This window comes from Osmia bicornis, chromosome 6, assembly GCF_907164935.1.
Source record: "Osmia bicornis bicornis chromosome 6, iOsmBic2.1, whole genome shotgun sequence".
Classification (NCBI taxonomy): Eukaryota; Metazoa; Arthropoda; class Insecta; order Hymenoptera; family Megachilidae; genus Osmia; species Osmia bicornis.
The window spans coordinates 827456-846505 of record NC_060221.1 but is presented as its reverse complement, the minus strand read 5'-3'; the positions used below and the strand labels follow the sequence as shown (position 1 = coordinate 846505).

The window sequence follows — 19050 nt, the reverse complement described above, 5'->3', positions numbered from 1 at the left end:
TTGAAGAAGCAATTAAATGAATAAATAACACCCAATGTTTCATTGACGTCAAATTGACGTCATCAAGACAATTTAACTGAATTAAAGAACATTTTCACTCTTGCTGAACCAGCATAGCCAGCATAATGTGATTTACAAATTTGTTTCCAAATTTGAGAATCTTCCCAATAATTGGTCGTCGAATTGCAAATAGAACGCGAACTGAGAATTATTATTTCATGTATTTTAATAAATAGTTCTACAGGAAAAAAATGGATACGTTGCAAATTTAGTTGTATCATTTACGTATGAACAACTCTGTTTCTAGCAAACGATTAATCTGTTTCAAGTAATATGTCATTAAAGTGCCATACATATATCGTTATGTAACTTCCATAATGTATAATTGTGCTTAAATAAAAATCATAAACTGCTGTATTCATATACATAAGGTTAAAAAAGGAATTCAAAAAATAAATGAATAAAAATTATCATAAGGAACTTAACACGAAACCTGTATAAACAAACGTTAAGAATTGATATGATGATAATAAATTCAATTTTACCTGTTTATTTAAAAATACAAATGAAATCGAGAACATTCTTTGAATTAAATAACCGAATTTTCCCACGCTTCGCCCTCAAAATTGTTTGAATTCTCGAATTTTTAACAATAAAATTGAAAATAAATATTCCGTATTCAACCATAATACGTGGTTTCAAATAATTTTGTGTATCAAGCTAGCAGTGAAATTATTAAATTTATTGTACGTTTCATAGTAAGTTCAAATGCACATATTTTCAAAAATTGTTTACAACGATGGGGTTAAGCAAAATCCTTCTGTTAAGTGGATCTTAAGTGAATCCTTCCACCCACCCAACTCAAGATACCTCGCAATGCTCATCCCTACAAAATTAAAGTGAGTTTTCGTTGAGGAAAACCTCGAACTGCATCGAAAGATTTCAGGGAATCCCAATTCCAGGGAAACAAAAAAGGATACAAACACCTCTTAATCAAGAAACTAATCCAACAGGAACAGCATCGCTCATAACGTATTCCTATATATGAAGAAAAAAGCAGGACTTACAGGATTATATATACCGAGCGAGGAGCAATCGAAGTGTCATTTCCCGCGTAAAAATCATCCAAGATGAACGCTGACGCTCGTTCCATTTTCGTCATCTCGCGGCTCATTTATCTGTCAATCATTATGTTAACGATTTTCCCCGGACAGTACTGGTCAGTCGCTGAACCAAGACGATACGCGAACCTGTACGGCTATAACGATTTCAATTCATCTATAACAGAGAACCTCCTGAATACTGGGATAGGTGTTCTAAATTTGTTACTTAACAATCAACGATTCCTTGAAAACGCCCAACCAGATGTGACGCCAATACTCAATTCCTTCTACGATTTCATAGTAGTAGGTGCTGGGACAGCTGGTGCAGCTATAGCATCCAGGCTTAGCGAGGTTCGGAACTTAAGGGTACTACTGATAGAGGCAGGCCCTGAAGAGTCTCTATTCATGGACGTCCCCGTCGTGGCATCCTTCTTGCAGGATGTAGACGAGATAAATTGGAAGTACGAAACAGAACCGTCTGACAAATATTGCATGGGTATGAAAGGGCACAGGTGCAAGTGGCCCAGGGGCAAAGTGATGGGTGGTAGCAGTGTCTTGAACTACATGATCGCCACCAGAGGAAACCCAAAGGATTACGACAGATGGGCTGAATTAGGGAACGATGGATGGGCGTACAAGGACGCGTTAAAATACTTCAAGAAGTTAGAAAACATCCAGATACCCAAGTTGAGGAATGACAAAAAGTACCATAGCACTGATGGACCAGTGACCATAGACTACGCGGCGTATAAATCACCCTTGCTAACCGCGTTCCTGGAGGCTGGTCAGGAACTGGGTTACCCATTGGTGGATTACAATGGGCAGAAACAGATTGGTTTTTCACAAATACAATCCAACACTTTCCGTGGGTATCGGATGAGTAGCAACAAGGCCTACCTGTCTGGCATAAGGCGCAGCAATCTCCAGGTAACTAAAATGAGTATGGTGCATAAAATACTTATAGACAAAAAGAGGAAACGGGCTGTAGGTGTGGAATTCGTGAAGAACAATCGCCGTGTGACGGTGTACGCGAACAAGGAAGTGATTTTATGCGCGGGTGCTATAGGATCCCCTCAGTTGCTGATGCTCTCCGGAGTAGGCCCAGCAGAGCACTTAACGAAACTTGGGATAGACGTGATAAAGGATTCGCGGGTCGGGGACAATTTGATGGATCACATAGTGTACGGTGGACTCACGTTCACGGTTGACGAGCCTGTCAGCGGATTGATGTACGATCTAGCAGACATTTCGAAACCATACGCCAAAGACTTTCTGATGGATCAGAAAGGACCATTGACCGTCAGCGGTGGAGTCGAAGGCATCGCCTTCGCGGATCTGGATGATCCAAAGAATCGTGACGGAATGCCGAACATAGAACTGATGGCACTGATGGGCTCGATTTATTCCTTCAAAGCTACGATGGATAATTTTGGCTTCAATCAGGAAATACTGGACAAATTCTCGTTCTTTCAGAGCACCTACTCCTGGGGTGTATTCCCTATGTTACTCAGGCCGAAAAGTCGTGGATGGATAAGACTGAGGTCCAGAGACGTGAATGTTAAGCCACGTATTGTAGCCAATTATCTGGACGATCCGGAAGATATAAGGGTGTTACTGAAAGGGATCAGATTCGCCTTACAGGTTGGCGAAACGAAAGCCATGAGAAGGCTTGGCGTGAAGTTTTATAACAGAACAGTATCCGACTGTGAGAAGTACCCGTTTGACTCGGACGATTACTGGCTGTGCAATACTAGGATGGAAACTTTAACTATTTATCATTATTCTGGCACTTGCAAAATGGGTCCTAAGAATGACAAGACTGCTGTCGTCGATCCAACCCTTAAGGTACGTACAAATTTAGTTTCCAATCATTTTTTATTTGATTGTGAGCGATGAAATGAATAGAAGTTTTAACATTTCAGGTAATTGGTATTAAAGGACTAAGAGTGGCTGATGCTTCCATAATTCCAGAAATTCCAACAGGCCATACCAATATCCCTGTATTCATGATCGCCGAAAAATGTGCGGACATGATTAAAAAGGAGTGGGGATATCCGACTGATTGAAAACCGTGATCTAAAGATTAGTATACCAAAATGAAGTGTTAATTAAGTTTTATATATGTACAGTTTAACGTAAAAATATAGCATATAAATTTCTCATATATCAATCACGTTTTTTACTCGCCTTTGATATTGATTTGGAATTGGTTCGAATAAATTTTATGCGGAATGCAATTTCAAAAATAAATTCTTTCAAATATTCCAATTATTAATCTAAATTGAAAGTTATCCTAATATTAAATGAATTAGTTAGTTATAAAGTTAACGTCGCATAAGTTGAAGTTATATTAAATTATTTTGTAAAAAAAAAAAAGAAAAGCGAAATAATTTATGGGAAAGGAATTTTCAATTCAACGCTGGTAGTGAATATGTTAAAAAAGTACCAAAGAGTTTACGAATTGTCCTTTACGATTTTCAAGTGACAAATTCACCCACGAAAGGAATACCAAACACCCAGGTACATAATGACCAGCATAAAAGTGGAACGTGAACGAGATAAAACAGATGCACAATATAGAAAACGACACGAGAAGGGGTCGACCGAGTACGTGTTGTTAACATTACTCAAGCCCGGTAAGTATTACGTGAACGACACGAGAAAGCGCATTTCTCTAGTGGGTCTTGAAGTGGAAAGTGGGCACGGGGTCTTCAGTTTCGGTAGTCCCACAACATCATCAGGAAGGATACCACGTCTCGCAAGGAACATTAGAAATATTACGGTAATAATAATTGCCATCAGGCAAACAATCATTTTCTTCATAATACAAACAGCCAGTGAAATTTAACCTGTTCAATGTCTTTGTTTATTGTATTGGACATCAATTTCATTAGTGTTTTCATTTATATAAAATTTTTAATATATAGCAAATTATTATAAATATGATTTCTATTATAAAGTATATATACTTGTTCTGTGCTTATTTTTGCATATTTTTTGTTATAAAAGAGTAAAAATTGTGTTATAAATGTGTTAACTATCTATGTGGAATTTCAAATTGCTATTTTATAAGGTAAAACACTTTTATTCCCTTTTTTGGGTGCTGCTGAAAATTTGTGTGACCTTATATTTCATAAAATCTATAACTTTTGCAATTTTACATTCCTTTGTATAACTAACAAATCATTATTTGAAATAGAAAAAGAATATCAGGACTGTCAAAAATTATTGGACACACCTTGTATAGACCCGATTTCACACTTTTTGCTAATGAGGCAGAAATGAAAGTAGAAATTTTGAGCCCCGAATAAGATTTTATCTTTATGTCTTGTTTCATAAGAAATACCTTTTTAAATTTCAAACAAAATATGATAATTAGTAAAATCCAAATTTTCTCTCAATAAAATTAATATTTGTTTAAAAATATGATAATAAATTTCTATTGTCGATTGTTCAATTTTCATATTGCAAAACAGTATTGTTAAATGAATGAAACACAGTTATTTATGTGTTGACCTACATACACATAATTAAGTACATATACATAACAGTGAAAGCGCGCGTTTTATTCAACGAAAGCGAAGTTGAAATGTCAACAAGCATTATTTATGCAAAGATTCCTTACAGAGTGTCTTAGTAATGATTATAAAATAAATAAAAAATATAGATAAAACAATTCAGAATTTGAGAGCCACGTATTTTCCTAAATTAGTATTTCCTTTTTATATTTAAACAAAGATTACTAACAATAAGGAAATTTTCATCTTCAAACAAATCCATAAATTTAAATATTTTTTTTACAGCACCATGACTAGCCTACTTAATACGCTGTTACTGCTATCGTCCCTCGTTTCCATTGGACGGTCAGAATCATTTTTAAACGCAATAAAGAACTATGGACCATCGCCGGAAGTTTTAAATAGAATCGACCCGAACAACAAAAAATATGACTTCATCGTGGTGGGTGCTGGATCAGCTGGGTCGGTATTAGCCAACCGTCTCTCAGAGAACAAAAAATGGAATATTTTGTTGTTGGAGGCAGGAGGGCCCGAAAGTCTCCTTCACCAAGTGCCAATCCTCGTTGGCTACTTTCAACTGTCCAGCTTTAATTGGGGCTACAAGGTAGAACCTCAGACAAACGCTTGTTTAGGAATGATCAATCGACAATGTTCCTGGCCACGTGGCAAAGCCCTCGGTGGAACGAGCACCCTTAATTATATGATCCACACTCGGGGAAACAAATTGGATTACGATATCTGGGCTGCGTTGGGGAACGAGGGTTGGTCGTACAAGGATGTGTTACATTATTTCAAGAAAAGCGAAAAATTCGACGTTCCAGGTGAGTATATTAACGACATAGGAATTACCATTTTTATTCGACAACATGCAAAAACTTAATCGCAGTAAAACCTATGCCCTGACAAAAAGCAGGTAAAAATATGCATATCGTAAATTAGAGATCATACAACACGATTCGACTTAACATGCCATACGAATCCATATTCAGCAGGTACGATTAAGCCACCTATTCGTATTCAGGCATCAAGAATTCCACGTACCATGGGGACAAAGGTTACCTGTGCGTGCAGTACGTGCCTTATCACACAGAGCTAGCCAAGGCATTTCTGAAAGCTGGAAGACAACTAGGCTATCAGATCGTCGACTACAACGGCGAGGACCAAATTGGATTCTCTTACATCCAAGCGAATCTGGATAAAGGAACCAGATGTAGCGCTTCGAAAGCGTACCTCCGGGTGAATAGATCGAATCTAAACATCGTCACAGGTGCCACAGTCACCAAGGTGTTGATAAACGAGAAAAATCGCACTTACGGCGTGGAATACACGAGAAACAACCAATCCAAAAGGGTATTTTGCTCTAAAGAGGTGATCCTCTCTGCTGGCACCATAGACTCTGCCAAACTACTAATGTTATCCGGTATAGGACCTAAGGATCACCTGGAAGAACTCGGGATCAAAGTGATCCAAGACTCCAAAGTGGGATACAGCATGTACGAACACGTTGGTTTCCTAGGTCTGACCTTCCTGGTCGATCAACCAGTGTCGTTATTGCAAAGTAGACTAGCCAGGCCCAGTGTGTTTATAGAATACATTCTGCATGGAGACGGTCTGATGTCGCTTCCGGGAGGAGCGGAAGCTTTAGCATTCATCAGGACTAAGTATGCTCCTGATAGTAGACCGGACGTGGAACTTTTGTTTGCCTCAGGATCTTTGCACTCGGACGGAGGTCTGCCTTTGAAAAAGGCCCTCAGGATATCCGACGAATTGTATGACACTGTTTACAAACCGATAGAGAACCAGGACGCATGGTCCATCTGGCCCATCGTACAGAACCCAAGAAGCGTTGGGAGGATCACTCTGAAGTCAAAGGATCCTTACGAACCACCTAGGATGGAACCAAACTTCTTCACCCATCCTGCTGATATAGAAATCATTTTGGAGGGGATCAAACACGCTATCAATATCTCGAAGACACAACCGTTCCAGAAATACGGTAGCCGATTACACGATATCAAGATTCCTGGATGCAGAACGTTTCAGTTCGCTAGCGATGATTATTGGAGATGCGCTATCAAACATCTGCCTTCCATGATGAATCATGAAATTGGTACCGTGAAAATGGGACCAAAGGATGATGCATACGCGGTTGTGGATCCGCGGTTGAGGGTGTATGGTGTTCAAGGATTAAGGGTCGCGGATGCATCGATCATGCCTGCCATGCCTACTGGGCACGTGAATGCTGGTATTTATATGATCGGAGAAAAAGCGGCTGATATGATCAAACGAGACTGGCAATGAACTTGTATACTCCTTTTATGAGTAGAATTATTATTTCATGAAATACTCAGGTATCCGTAAGTAATGTTAGAATTGATACCAGCGATGCCAATATACAAATTTGGATCTGGTATCGAGCAGTATCAAAAAGAATAGAAAGTATTTTAAAAAATTGAAAATTCCAGAAGTTATGAAGGTTTATAGTTCATGCAAATTTCATAAGATTTTTCTAGTCTACACATTTCACTTTCGACGTAGAGAGTGTATTAGAAAAAGAATAAATAATAGCGCTGATTAATCGTAAGTTATAAATTTTGATTTTCACCGACTGAAACAAAATTTATTGATCGAATTTTCTATAGCCCTAATGAAAATTGCATCGATTGTGGTTCGAGGTTGCAAAGAGAAAAGTTAATTACGCGATAGATCGTGCGATTAAGAGTGTTCCATTTAAAAGTCACATTCTATGGTATTAAGGACGAGGAAAGTAATATTACTTCATTAGTTGGGCGAGGGATAATAAATTATTTGCGTGCAGAAATGCGTCGCAGAGCAAACGAATGGCCCACATTCTCGTTCATTCGGTTAAAAGGAAACTTTATAAAAACACGCAACAAGTTCATTAATAATGATAAATAAAAGCTGAGTCATATCTGTATTTCCCCTGATACGTTTTCGTGCGAAATTAGATAAAAATATCCAATCTAACTGGTACACTGACATTCATTTCAAATATATTTTCATTATTATTATTAAGATTAATTGGCAATTTGTATTAAACTTGCTGATAGAACTTTAAAATTTTAAAAACCTATACCTATTTTGTATGTAAAATTGCATAAAACTTATATTATTTCAAATTCATTGTACTACATATTTAAAATATTTGTACTCGTCTATAACTGTGAATTTATTAAATGTCAATACTATATAGTAAATTAATGGACTTTAATTATAGGTGTATGAATTATTTAATTACATATAACTAAATGCATCAAAGAGATCCTACCAATGTGTGAAAATGTAATGCGATTTTAATCATTTTCAAACTAAATGGTTTCATAAATAACATTGTGTATATAAGCATAAAATTAATGCAATCATATGTAACATTGAAAATTTTGTATAAAGCATTACATTAATGATTAATGCAATAGCATATTAGATCCACAGATTCTTAACCCTGTGATCTTGTATCCAATTGACTGAATTAAACTACACACGTACATGGAACTTCATCAATTTCACCTTCAGATTATGTAGTTCAAATTCATTGCTCCCTTAGCATTTCTACTGGTATATTGTGAAAGTATTATTATACTAGTTTCTGATAAAGTTTATGAACTAATGTTTATATAATAATATTTCAAATAATATTTTTAATATGGTACATATGTATCTATCATCGTACATAGTACATGCAATCAATTGTGCCTTTATTATCTACCTTTTATAATTAGTATTCTGTTAATTTGTTTAATCTGCTCATAACTTATTTATACCTGATGATAATATTATCTACCTAATAATACTATCTTGTCTTTGTAACAAGCAAATAATTGTTAGCAAGTAACTGTTATCTGAGTGCTTATACATAATACATCACACCTAATAAGTAACTGTTTATCCATGCACAAACTGAGAAATGTAAATAGTTGCAGGTGTAAAGCTGAACTCAAAATACATCAATGTTCACAAGACAAGCTGTGTGTCAGCTGATTTAACAAATCTTCGAATGTAAAAATGTTTATGGATAAAGTATGTTAATGAACAATAATCTTTTGAAGCATATAATATTTCATGATTAACATTATTCTATTATGTTATGATTAAATTTAAGCAATCAAGCGTGGCAGCTCTAGATTAATATATTGCAACGCTCGATTAAAATATTAAAAAGATATACGTTTTGCATTTATTTACATACCTGATACGACGAGAGCTTCATTTGGACCACAAGTGTGAACGTTTCCCATTGTCAAGCTTTATCTCGACGACGATGCAACAACAAACCGGCACAAACAATCCACACTAACACGGTTTTATCATTAACACACTAATCTGTACAAGAAATCGGCAGTGATAATATATACGGATTATTTTAAAAACCCCGGTAAATCATTAATTACATGCAATAACCCGTGTTCGTCGCGCGTCGTAAGGTTACGATGTCACTCAAAGCCACTACCCAAAATTATTTGTAGCTTTTGCAAAACCCTAGCTTGCGACGCTACCAACCTACCAAATATAATCCATAGCAACATCTTCAAAATAAATGACTTTTTCATGCTACATATTTCGTGTTACGTTTCATTTACATCATAAAAACAAATTAAACATTTTTGTACGATAAGAAATTAAATAAAATACGTTTAAACAAGAAAATAAAAGGCGTACTTATGTCACGTTTAAAATGCGTTATTTTTATGTTGGTATCACGGTAGCTTTTTTCTTATTCTTTATTTTTTGCCTTTTATGTAAAATCATTCTTTGAAACTGAAATACTAATTGAAAGAAATTATTTAGCTTAGAAGTTTCATTCTCTTGATTGAAACATGTAAAATATGCAATGAAATTTGTTAGTAAAATATTAGAATGCTAATGGTAGCACTGTATAGACGTTGCCAACTGAGCAGAGTTTAATTTGATGGGAATGCAACGCAACATAACCTTTAATATTTGATAGTCCTGTTATTGTTTAGCTTTATTCATAAATATCATATATAATATATTTTATTTTATATACGGTATTATTACATATTGACATAATGTCGGAAGACGAAGTAGAAAGCTTTGAGATTACAGATTACGATCTTGAAAATGAATTCAACATTAATCGTCCTAGACGGAAATTGTCAAAGAAGCAACAAATGCTTGGTAAACATTTTATTTTACCTGCTTAATGGATTTAAGGGAGTGTTCTGTTTCTGCTCTTGTATGGATATTAACCAAAGCTGGTTTGTTTCAGGCATTTGGGCTGATGACAGTGACGAGGATGAACTATCTGCTAGACCATCAATGGGTTTCAAAAGTTCTAGTAAAGGACCAAAAAATTATACTGCTCCTGTAAATTTTGTAGCAGGAGGTATTCAACAGAGCGGAAAGCCAAAGGAGGAAACAGAAGAAAAGGATGAGAATGAAAGTGATAATGAAAGTGAAGGCAAATCACAGAAAGAATTTCCAAACAGTTCAAGGTAATATAATACATTTTAAACAAGTTGTTTGAATCTTTATATGGAAATAATAATAATTACATTATTTTTCTTTTATAGTTCTGAAGATGAAAGACCAAGTAGTGTTCATCAGCATCCATCTTTTTCATTAAATATAGATGGAGATATTGCAGGTTTACGTAAAAAGAAACATAAAGTAAATCCATTGTTAATGCACAGTGGAATGGGTAGTTGGGAAGTCCATACAAAAGGCATTGGAGCTAAACTGTTATTGCAGGTACATATGGAATATCACTTAATTGACTAATGTAGATATAATTACGTGTTTATACTTATCAATTTATTCATGTTTTAGATGGGCTTTGAACCTGGAAAAGGATTGGGTAAACAGTTACAAGGTATAAGTGCACCAGTAGAAGCACATTTGAGAAAAGGTAGAGGTGCAATTGGTGCTTATGGACCAGAAAAGGGTCCAAAAATTCCTGAAAAGAAAAAGGAGGAGGAGACGGACGACGGAAAAGAATCAAAAGCTAAATTATCACAATGGCGGAAAGGAGATGGAAATGCCGCTAAGAAGAAAGTAAAATATGTTTATCGGAGCGTTGATCAGGTTATAGAAGATGGAAAGTTGAAACCAAATAAAAAAGTGAGAATTTCTAATGAGATGAGTAGGGTCAAAGTCATAGATATGACTGGTCCAGAACAAAGAATTCTCAGTGGATATCACGCGATAGCTGGTGGTCAACAACGACCCGATGAGAATATTGTCGTTACTGATAAGAAATCTAAGGTCAACTTCGCGTTGCCAGAACTTCAGCACAACTTAAATCTCCTTGTAGACATGTGCGAACAGGATATCATACAAAATGATAGAAGAACAAGGCATCTGAGCGACAGAGTGATTGCACTAGAGGCGGAAAAGAAAAATCTATCCAAAGTCGTAAATCAACACGACCACCTTATCGACACTTTAGAAAACGTTCTCGCAATTGTAGACAGACTGATGGATGAAACAAACCAATTGTCACTGCAAGAAACTGCAGAAGCTTTCAAAGATTTGCAAGATAAATATTATGAGGAGTATAAAATGTACGAACTCGGTGAATTAGCTAGCAGTTTTGTTGGGCCGAAAATAAAGGACTGTCTAACTAGTTGGAATCCATTGATACAACCAAAACAACCGATTAAATTATTTGAACAATGGAAGTCTATTTTGGAAAGTGGCATTACTACTCTTCAAACAAGAACTATGCATCCGTATGACCACCTTGTTTGGAATTCTTGGATGCCGTCAATCAGAGGAGCTATACAGTACGTGTTTCATTTAAAAGTTAATAAAAAAGTATTAATATAACGTTATCTCAATTTTTATTGATATTTATTTCAGACAGTGGACATGTAGGGAGCCAGTACCTCTCATCGAATTAATAGAATATTGGATGCCGTTGCTTCCGGTCTGGATATTAGAAAATATTTTAGATTTATTAATTCTTCCTAAGCTTACTCTGGAAGTAGAGGAATGGAATCCTCTTACTGACACAGTACCTATTCACACATGGATTCATCCGTGGCTACCGTTATTACGTTAGTATAGTTTCAAACAGTTATTATTAATCATGAAATTTTATATATGAATCGATAATACTCGTGTTGTATTACAGGAAGTCGCTTGGATACTTCGATATATCCAATAATACGACGTAAATTAGGATCGGCGTTAGGAGGCTGGCATCCGTCCGACAGATCTGCTAGATTAATGTTACAACCGTGGTCTAAAGTCTTCGCGAAAGGAGACATGGAGGCTTTCTTAGTGAAAAATATTATACCAAAGTTACAGATAGCATTGTCAGAGTTTGTTATAAATCCACATCAGCAACATTTGGATCAATGGAACTGGGTGTACGAATGGAAAGAATTGATTCCATCTCATATAATGGCAGGATTATTGGATAAATTCTTCTTCCCAAAATGGTTACAAGTTCTGGCGCTTTGGTTGAATCATTCCCCTAATTATGATCAAGTTACAAACTGGTACATGGGATGGAAAGGCATGTTAAGCGAAAAAATGTTGGGTGAACCATTAGTGAAAGGTAAGTGCGTGATATAAATTCGATCTGCATTGTCGAACTTTCGGTCTGTATATTTGTTCATTTACAGAACACTTTAAGAAAGCATTGGATATGATGAATAGAGCAGTTTCCACACCACAGAGTCATCAACCAGGTGCGATGGAGCAAGTTTCGTATTTAACGAGCTTAGAAAGGACTCAACCTACCATGTCACAAATGCCACCGACCGCACAGCCAAGAATGGAAGTACGTTTATTCGCTAAATTTATGCAACTATTTCTTTCATAACCCGTCGTTTCGACGGTATTTGTAATAAAATATATTTTTCATTTTCAGAGACTCGCCGAAGCGGTACGAACAGCGTCGCAAATACCTCAAGGTTTCAAGGACCTTGTTCAAAAGAAATGCGAAGAAAGAGGTATTCTGTTTATGCCTATACCGAATCGATATAGGGAAGCAAAACAAGTTTATAAAGTGGGCAATGTCCAAGCTTATATAGACGGAAACGTCTTATTCGTCTGTCACAACGGTATGAATTGGGTGCCAACACATTTGAACGCTTTATTGGACATGTCTGAACTTTAACTGTAACAATCCTAATTCATAATGTAAGTTCAATTACGTGTAATTTATCTTGTACATATATTGTAAAATAGTCTGATGACAAAAGTGAAGTTGAAAAATTTGTATTGTATAAAGTGCATGGTATATAAAGGTTATTGTCTTTTGTACAATTTGTATTGTATGATATTTTATTGTTAATTAACTCTTAAAAAGAGTTATAAACCTTTTACCCCTTATTTCTGTATACACAGCCTCGCTTCACGCATTATATTTGCTGTCTATATCGTAACGCTCCATCTGAAGCTCTCTAACGTGTTTCGTGCTATACAGAGAACATCTCTTTCCTTCGACGATACTCCTGGCATTCACGTTTCACGAATGCAGTCTCGGTTTCACGGATGTTTGTCTTATTGACCACTTCTGTTCGAAGCGGTCGAAGTCGAACGCGTGTAGGCGCCCCTGGTTATCCCACTACCGAGACACAGCTATAAAACTCCTCGATATGGAAAGTTGTACGTGATCCTGCGGAGTCGTACGTATGTACCTACAGAGTCGCCCAATAGGCACCGTGTATCAACCACCACGATGTCTGCCGGTCCTATGTATCGGCCATGGGCGCCATCATGCGCGAGCTCCCATCGGAGCATCTTATCAACCTTGTTGTACCGATTTCGAGATCACAAATTAATTCTATGGAAATATAATGTTACAGAAATATCTGAGAGACGTATCGCGATTACAATAATTGTAATCAATGATGGATCTTTACTAAAGGGGAAGAAGCAGGCGCACTAGATTCTACAACAAGAGGAATAGTTAATAGAAATTAGAAATAGTTAATTTTTTATTCCCTAAATTGAATCTAAGGATTCTGGACTTATTAAATTTTGTTGAAACATATTTGCACTTTGCAGATCACCGATGTGACTATTAGCAGCCTTTCCTTTAACGACTACCCATTTTATAGAAGCAATGAGGATATTCAACGATTCCTTCCTTATAAGAAAACAAGGAGCTATTTTTGCATTCCTTCGTCGAACGAGTCAGATACTAGCTGACGCCTATGGCACCCATACCAACGACACCACGTCTGGTAGAAGTGGTGGACTGGTCCTGTAAGAGGATGGACATCTCTCGCCTACACGCCTAGCAGATCTCTACTCTCGGGTGTCGAGAAAATTTGCATCGTATCCGAGTGTGTCTGCCTAGTAACTGGCTGCCTTTACTGCACAGACCTGGGATTCGAGACGGTCTCTGCACTCTCTCTCTCTTTCTCCGTTTTTCTTTTGCACGGACGAAAGTGTGCATGCAATATGCATACACAGGAGGAGAGCACTTGTCGAACCCGACCAGATCTTTAACGTCTATCGCATTCTGAGACAGTCGTCGAGCTAAATTGTCGCCCCGCGAACGAGGGAATATTGGACTGACGACCGCGTTCGAAAATAAAATGGCGTACTGGGAAAAGAAAGGAGTCGCGTGTCGTGAAGATATCATTCATATTGGATGCTTTTTGATAGAAATTATGAAAAATACATTATTTGAGCAATAAGGTAGAAACGGAAACTTTATGAAAAGAGTAAATAGAAAGGATTTCCAAAGGTTATGGCAACACACTGACCGCCATGATGGTCCCAACGCTACGACTTCAATTAAATTAATAAATTCTTATAGAATGTATAAAGGCTTTCATAAATGATTGCAAATAGTTAATTGGAGATTTCTATGGCCTGGAATAAGCAGAACGTTCACAGACATATGTTTTCAGTAAAATGTGATCGCGCCCAAACATTCCAATCCCACGCAAATCGCTGTCCCTAAGTTCCTCCACGAAATGCCAAGTACTTATACAGACAGTCAAACAACTTATCGATTGCCCTCCATTGATCGGTGATCGCGTTCCTAAATAAGTAAACCGGAAATTATGTTAAGATTGGTGACTAAATTTGCGACTTTTCATATTATTTTTGCTTCGAAGTCACTCGAATTCGATCTTAGACGAATCGTGTCTTAGAATAAACATCTACGAGTTTCGAATAATCTGAACAGATAGAATTTCTGGTGATCGAGTTTCTGAAATATTTGAAAGAGAGAGTATCAAATGCTTGTAAGAAATCGATGACAAGGGACGAACTGAAACGTGTCAGAAATGTTGCGAAAGGAATTTCAACTTTCCTGATTAATCCTGTTTTTTTGCGACTTGAGTTGCGGAAATATAAATCGTAACTTTCATTGAACGTTCCATGGAATTAGCTGCGCTAATGGTATTCGCCGCGTCTTACACAATATTTTAAGAAATTATATTTCGAAAGGTTAATACGTGATTTAGTCTCGCCTTTGACGAACGTTTGTATCTTTAAACCGAGACAAATTTGCATAGCATCTATTTTTCACATTACAAACCGCTTAATAAGGCTTATATAACTCATGGATAAATTCGGTGAATGATTCAAGGCATTAACTGGACGGATGACATAGCCAGGTGGGCGTTCTGATGAGATTTAAAGAAAGAGAAGTTCTTACAAGCTTTGCATTCTCGAAATTACAATAATTCTTCTTCAATAGAATTTGAATGTCAGTGAAACTATACACATTTGCAGCTTACAATATAATATACAGTATAATCGTAAAATGTCATGAAAGTTCAGTTTTCTGAAAAATAAGGATTTTGAACAAGGAAACCGGTTTTCATCATATTTCATACTAATAGTAACACTTTCATGTAAGCCGTGATAAATTACAATGGTGTTTAAAGTTTTAAATTGAACGAAACAAAAGGGCAAAATTACACGATCGTACGATATTGCTATGTTGTGCTGAAAATAGCTGAACGTGAATACTTGAATTGCAAGAAGTTTAATGCGAACAACGCATAATGCATATCTGTACAAGATATGCTCGACAGGCTTCCTTTAGCCTCGATCGTTATTTTGTTCCTCTTTCCGTATTATCTGAAAGGCCTCCCAGGTCGTGGCTCCTGCTATAATGCACTAAACTATATTGCAGTGTTTCACGGACCAGTTTATGCACTTTATATTGTGCACAACTGTCATTTACACTTACACACAATGCATTGGTATTCTATAGAAAGGATCACCGAGATTGAGGATGACTTTAGAAACAATCGTCAGTTCCCTTTCTAGTTGAGCATAACATTATCCAATTCATTTTAATACTTCTGATTCTATAATAGAAGCCTGAAGAGGATCAAAACGTTGCGAAATAAAGAATAAGAGATTCTTTTCAAAATTTCGCTGTTTTTCATATTTTTCTGACAAAAGTACCTTAACAAAATTTGGGAATTTAAAATAAGAAACCCGGAGACGCTTCACCTGAATAATAATTCTAATGTTAAGTTCTTTAAAAGATAGAAAATTTGATTAAGTAATTTTTACGCTCGCTTAGGACGAAGCATCATGAGCTCGGAATTCCGTGAGATTACTCGCTCGTCAGGCTAGTTCCAGCGAAATGTCGACGATATTCTGGAATTTTTTCGCCGACGAATGAGTCAGAGGGGAAACGCTGACACGACACGGGTGAACGAACACGAAGGGAACATCCAGTGTATCGGAGCGGGCAACAGGTGTGACTTTCGTGTATCTCGACCAGATACTTATGCGAATAATCTGACTGGCCGATTCGTTGGCAGGTGTACGTAACCGTGTCCTGTCTATGGGTGTGTAAGTAACACGAATGATTGCATTCCGTGATACCATTTCATTACGTGAATCGCTATTCGATCGGTAGGACCAAGTAGAACGTGCTTTTATTGATTTCTTGAAGAGATATCATGTCATTTGTACACTCGACTTTTCTTTTATGTTTTCTGGGGAAATCTACGTATAATTATTACCAGAATAACATAATTATTGTTACATCAAATTGCTACTATTGCAATTAAAATCCTCTTCAATGCGGAGTGCAAGAATGAAAAAAAAAAATAAATAAAAATAAAAGTAACGAGTAGAGATTTCTTTCGATCGGCAAAGCAAGAGAACTAATTAAAATTCCTCTGAATAAACCGTAGATCGTTGCCGATACACGATCGCGAAGTGGAAGTGAAATACACGGTAAAAAGAAGAAGGTGATGCCCGACCAAACAATTTTCTTTAGCCCTTTAATCAAGAAGGAGGAACCCGTAACGACGTACGCTCGTAATGAATAATGACATCTGGTCGTTACAGGGCGGGTCTAACAGGTCCCACGCGATTGTCGTGCTTATGCGTGTACAACTTCTATGTTCACTCACACCATCCTCCCGTTTCTGCTCGTTTAAACACTTACGGACTTGATTTAAACGACCTCCATCCGTGCGAATGCCTCTTATCCACGACTGTTCGTGTAAATATTCTCGCGAATTTATACGATTAAACTTGTTTGTTTATGTTATGGTTGACTAAGAATTTGTGAAAAATTGATATCAATTTAATCATTTGACGGTGAAGTATCTCGAAAATTCACGTAACACGCGGAGGAATTATTTTCTTGTTTAAGGCTTTAAGTGCTTTAACATTCCTAGATACGAGTGACTAACATAGTTGGGGTAACTTTGACCCAAGACTTGAACCAATATTGGTTCAGATGTAATTCCTCACTTTTTTAACTCCTCTGTTATAATTTTTCACACATTCAGTTTTCAAATTCATTTTTACACGAATATAAAAGTAAAAATACGTTAATCAACGGGAACGTTGTGTTGTTTATTCTGAATAAGAATAACGCAGTTGTAAGTTTGTCGATTCGATGATTTTAACGACAGTTGGTTCAAAGGGGTTGAATACACAGCCATAAATAACGCCCGTAATCATACTTAATCCACAAAATACGATCGTTACTTTTATTCCCATGAAAAGTATCGCTTGGAAACACCTTTCTTGTAGAATTTACGCATTTCCAATCGTACCATTCTTACGGGGTCTGATAAACGAGCGACACGCGCCCTCGTGAACTTTCCGCTCCTACCACGTTGAATGTAACATTAAAAAATGACAAAAATGCACAAGGTATCGAAGCGTACCTCGATTTTCATAAAGTTTTCTGGTTATACGTTGCGTAGTTGCATAACGCTAGAAACGTGTAAACCGCGATTATAAATCCATTTCATAACGCGAGCCATTCGTGCCAGGATACAGACGTATACACGCGTGTACATATTGAAAGTGCAATATGTTAAAGCATCCGCCTGCTAAATAAGGTACAAGCATGTCTTAAGCTTGATTCAGTTTATAGGCGAGCTGAGCTCTAGTACACACTTGGATACAATACGTTTTGGACATTTATTTTTTTCTCAAATACCTAACATTATTCAATTCACTGATGTTAGTAAAAATCAGACTACTGCCAAACAAATGATTAAATAATATTAAAATAAAAAAAAACAATTAAATGAATTTTTGAACATGGTAAAAACTTTGAAGGGAGGACTATCGCTTCCATCGTCCCTCCCTGAATTTGCACCTGGTACATTAGTCCATAAAATACCCGGAGTGGCACGTTACCTCGGATTTTTATCGCGTTATGATCATTCGAACATTACAGCCGATATCTCTATGCCGGTTAAAAAGGATAAACGCGAGGGAAGGGTGAGAAAGTGGTCATTACAAGCGAGCACAGCCTCGTCGAAGCGTTACGAGAAACCATGTGACGGTGTTGTTAAAGAAAAATACAGCACCGTTTTCAGAGCATTAACGAACAAGTTTTCCAGGGAACGTAAACCGTGTGCCAGGCTCGTATATTAAGTCGGTCTGAATGCTCTATGAACGAACACGACAAATCCGTGCTCGCTTTGGTTCTGACCTTCTTTGGCGAGACAGTGTGGGCGCGTTTACTTCAGACGGAATTACAGTCTGCACTTACTCCATCTTACCTCAGTCATTTCAGCATAAGTAACTGCAATCGTGAACCGTGACCGCCGCTCGTATCATCTGGTTTACGTAATTACACACACATACGCGCATGCGCATCGGTATCCAAATACGCCCGGAAGTGATTCCTACCTCCAAAGGCCCTACGAACCATCGCATCGTGCAACTTCGAATCGGTAACTGGTTTTACTTGAGTCGTTTCGCTGGAAAATAGATCGCGCATTAAACAGAACTCTGCTGGGAGCTGGGACATTATCCTCGAACGTTATGTCGACATCTTCGAAAGCAATAATCGCATGCTTTCGCGTTAGAGATGTTTAAGAGAGGAATTTAGAACGATCCGTAACTATTACAGGTTGTTTCTTATGGAAATACTTAGCCAGACTTCGTTTCTTCTATTTCAAGAATTTTTCTTTAAATTTATAGGTACAGAGCGATAGGAGCAAACGAGATAATTAGAAAAACTTTCCGAGAAATGC

The 19050-nt window shown here is 37.0% G+C and overlaps 3 protein-coding genes across 4 annotated transcripts in view; 2 read left to right on the top strand and 1 right to left on the bottom strand.

Moving 5' to 3' along the window:
- The window catches only part of LOC114873516 (flotillin-2), a 66678-nt gene extending 57573 nt beyond the window's left edge, over positions 1 to 9105 (bottom strand). For both annotated transcript variants that reach the window (XM_029181926.2, XM_029181927.2), the window contains exon 1: positions 8829 to 9105. In XM_029181926.2, the coding sequence (XP_029037759.1) occupies positions 8829 to 8877 (49 nt within the window). In that variant the 5' untranslated portion in view covers positions 8878 to 9105. The remainder of the gene's footprint in view (positions 1 to 8828) is intronic.
- Positions 3640 to 6991, top strand: LOC114873515 (glucose dehydrogenase [FAD, quinone]-like). Its single transcript, XM_029181925.2, has 3 exons — positions 3640 to 3885; positions 4907 to 5442; positions 5643 to 6991. The coding sequence occupies exons 2-3, from the start codon at positions 4911 to 4913 to the stop codon at positions 6920 to 6922; spliced, it is 1812 nt and encodes a 603-aa protein (XP_029037758.1). The 5' UTR covers positions 3640 to 3885; positions 4907 to 4910; the 3' UTR covers positions 6923 to 6991.
- A 309-nt stretch (positions 9106 to 9414) lies between the features above and the next one.
- Positions 9415 to 12888, top strand: LOC114873509 (tuftelin-interacting protein 11). The gene is made up of 8 exons (XM_029181916.2): positions 9415 to 9778; positions 9870 to 10095; positions 10174 to 10351; positions 10430 to 11385; positions 11462 to 11658; positions 11736 to 12164; positions 12232 to 12389; positions 12480 to 12888. The coding sequence occupies exons 1-8, from the start codon at positions 9670 to 9672 to the stop codon at positions 12726 to 12728; spliced, it is 2502 nt and encodes an 833-aa protein (XP_029037749.1). The 5' UTR covers positions 9415 to 9669; the 3' UTR covers positions 12729 to 12888.
- The last annotated feature ends 6162 nt before the right edge of the window (positions 12889 to 19050 follow it).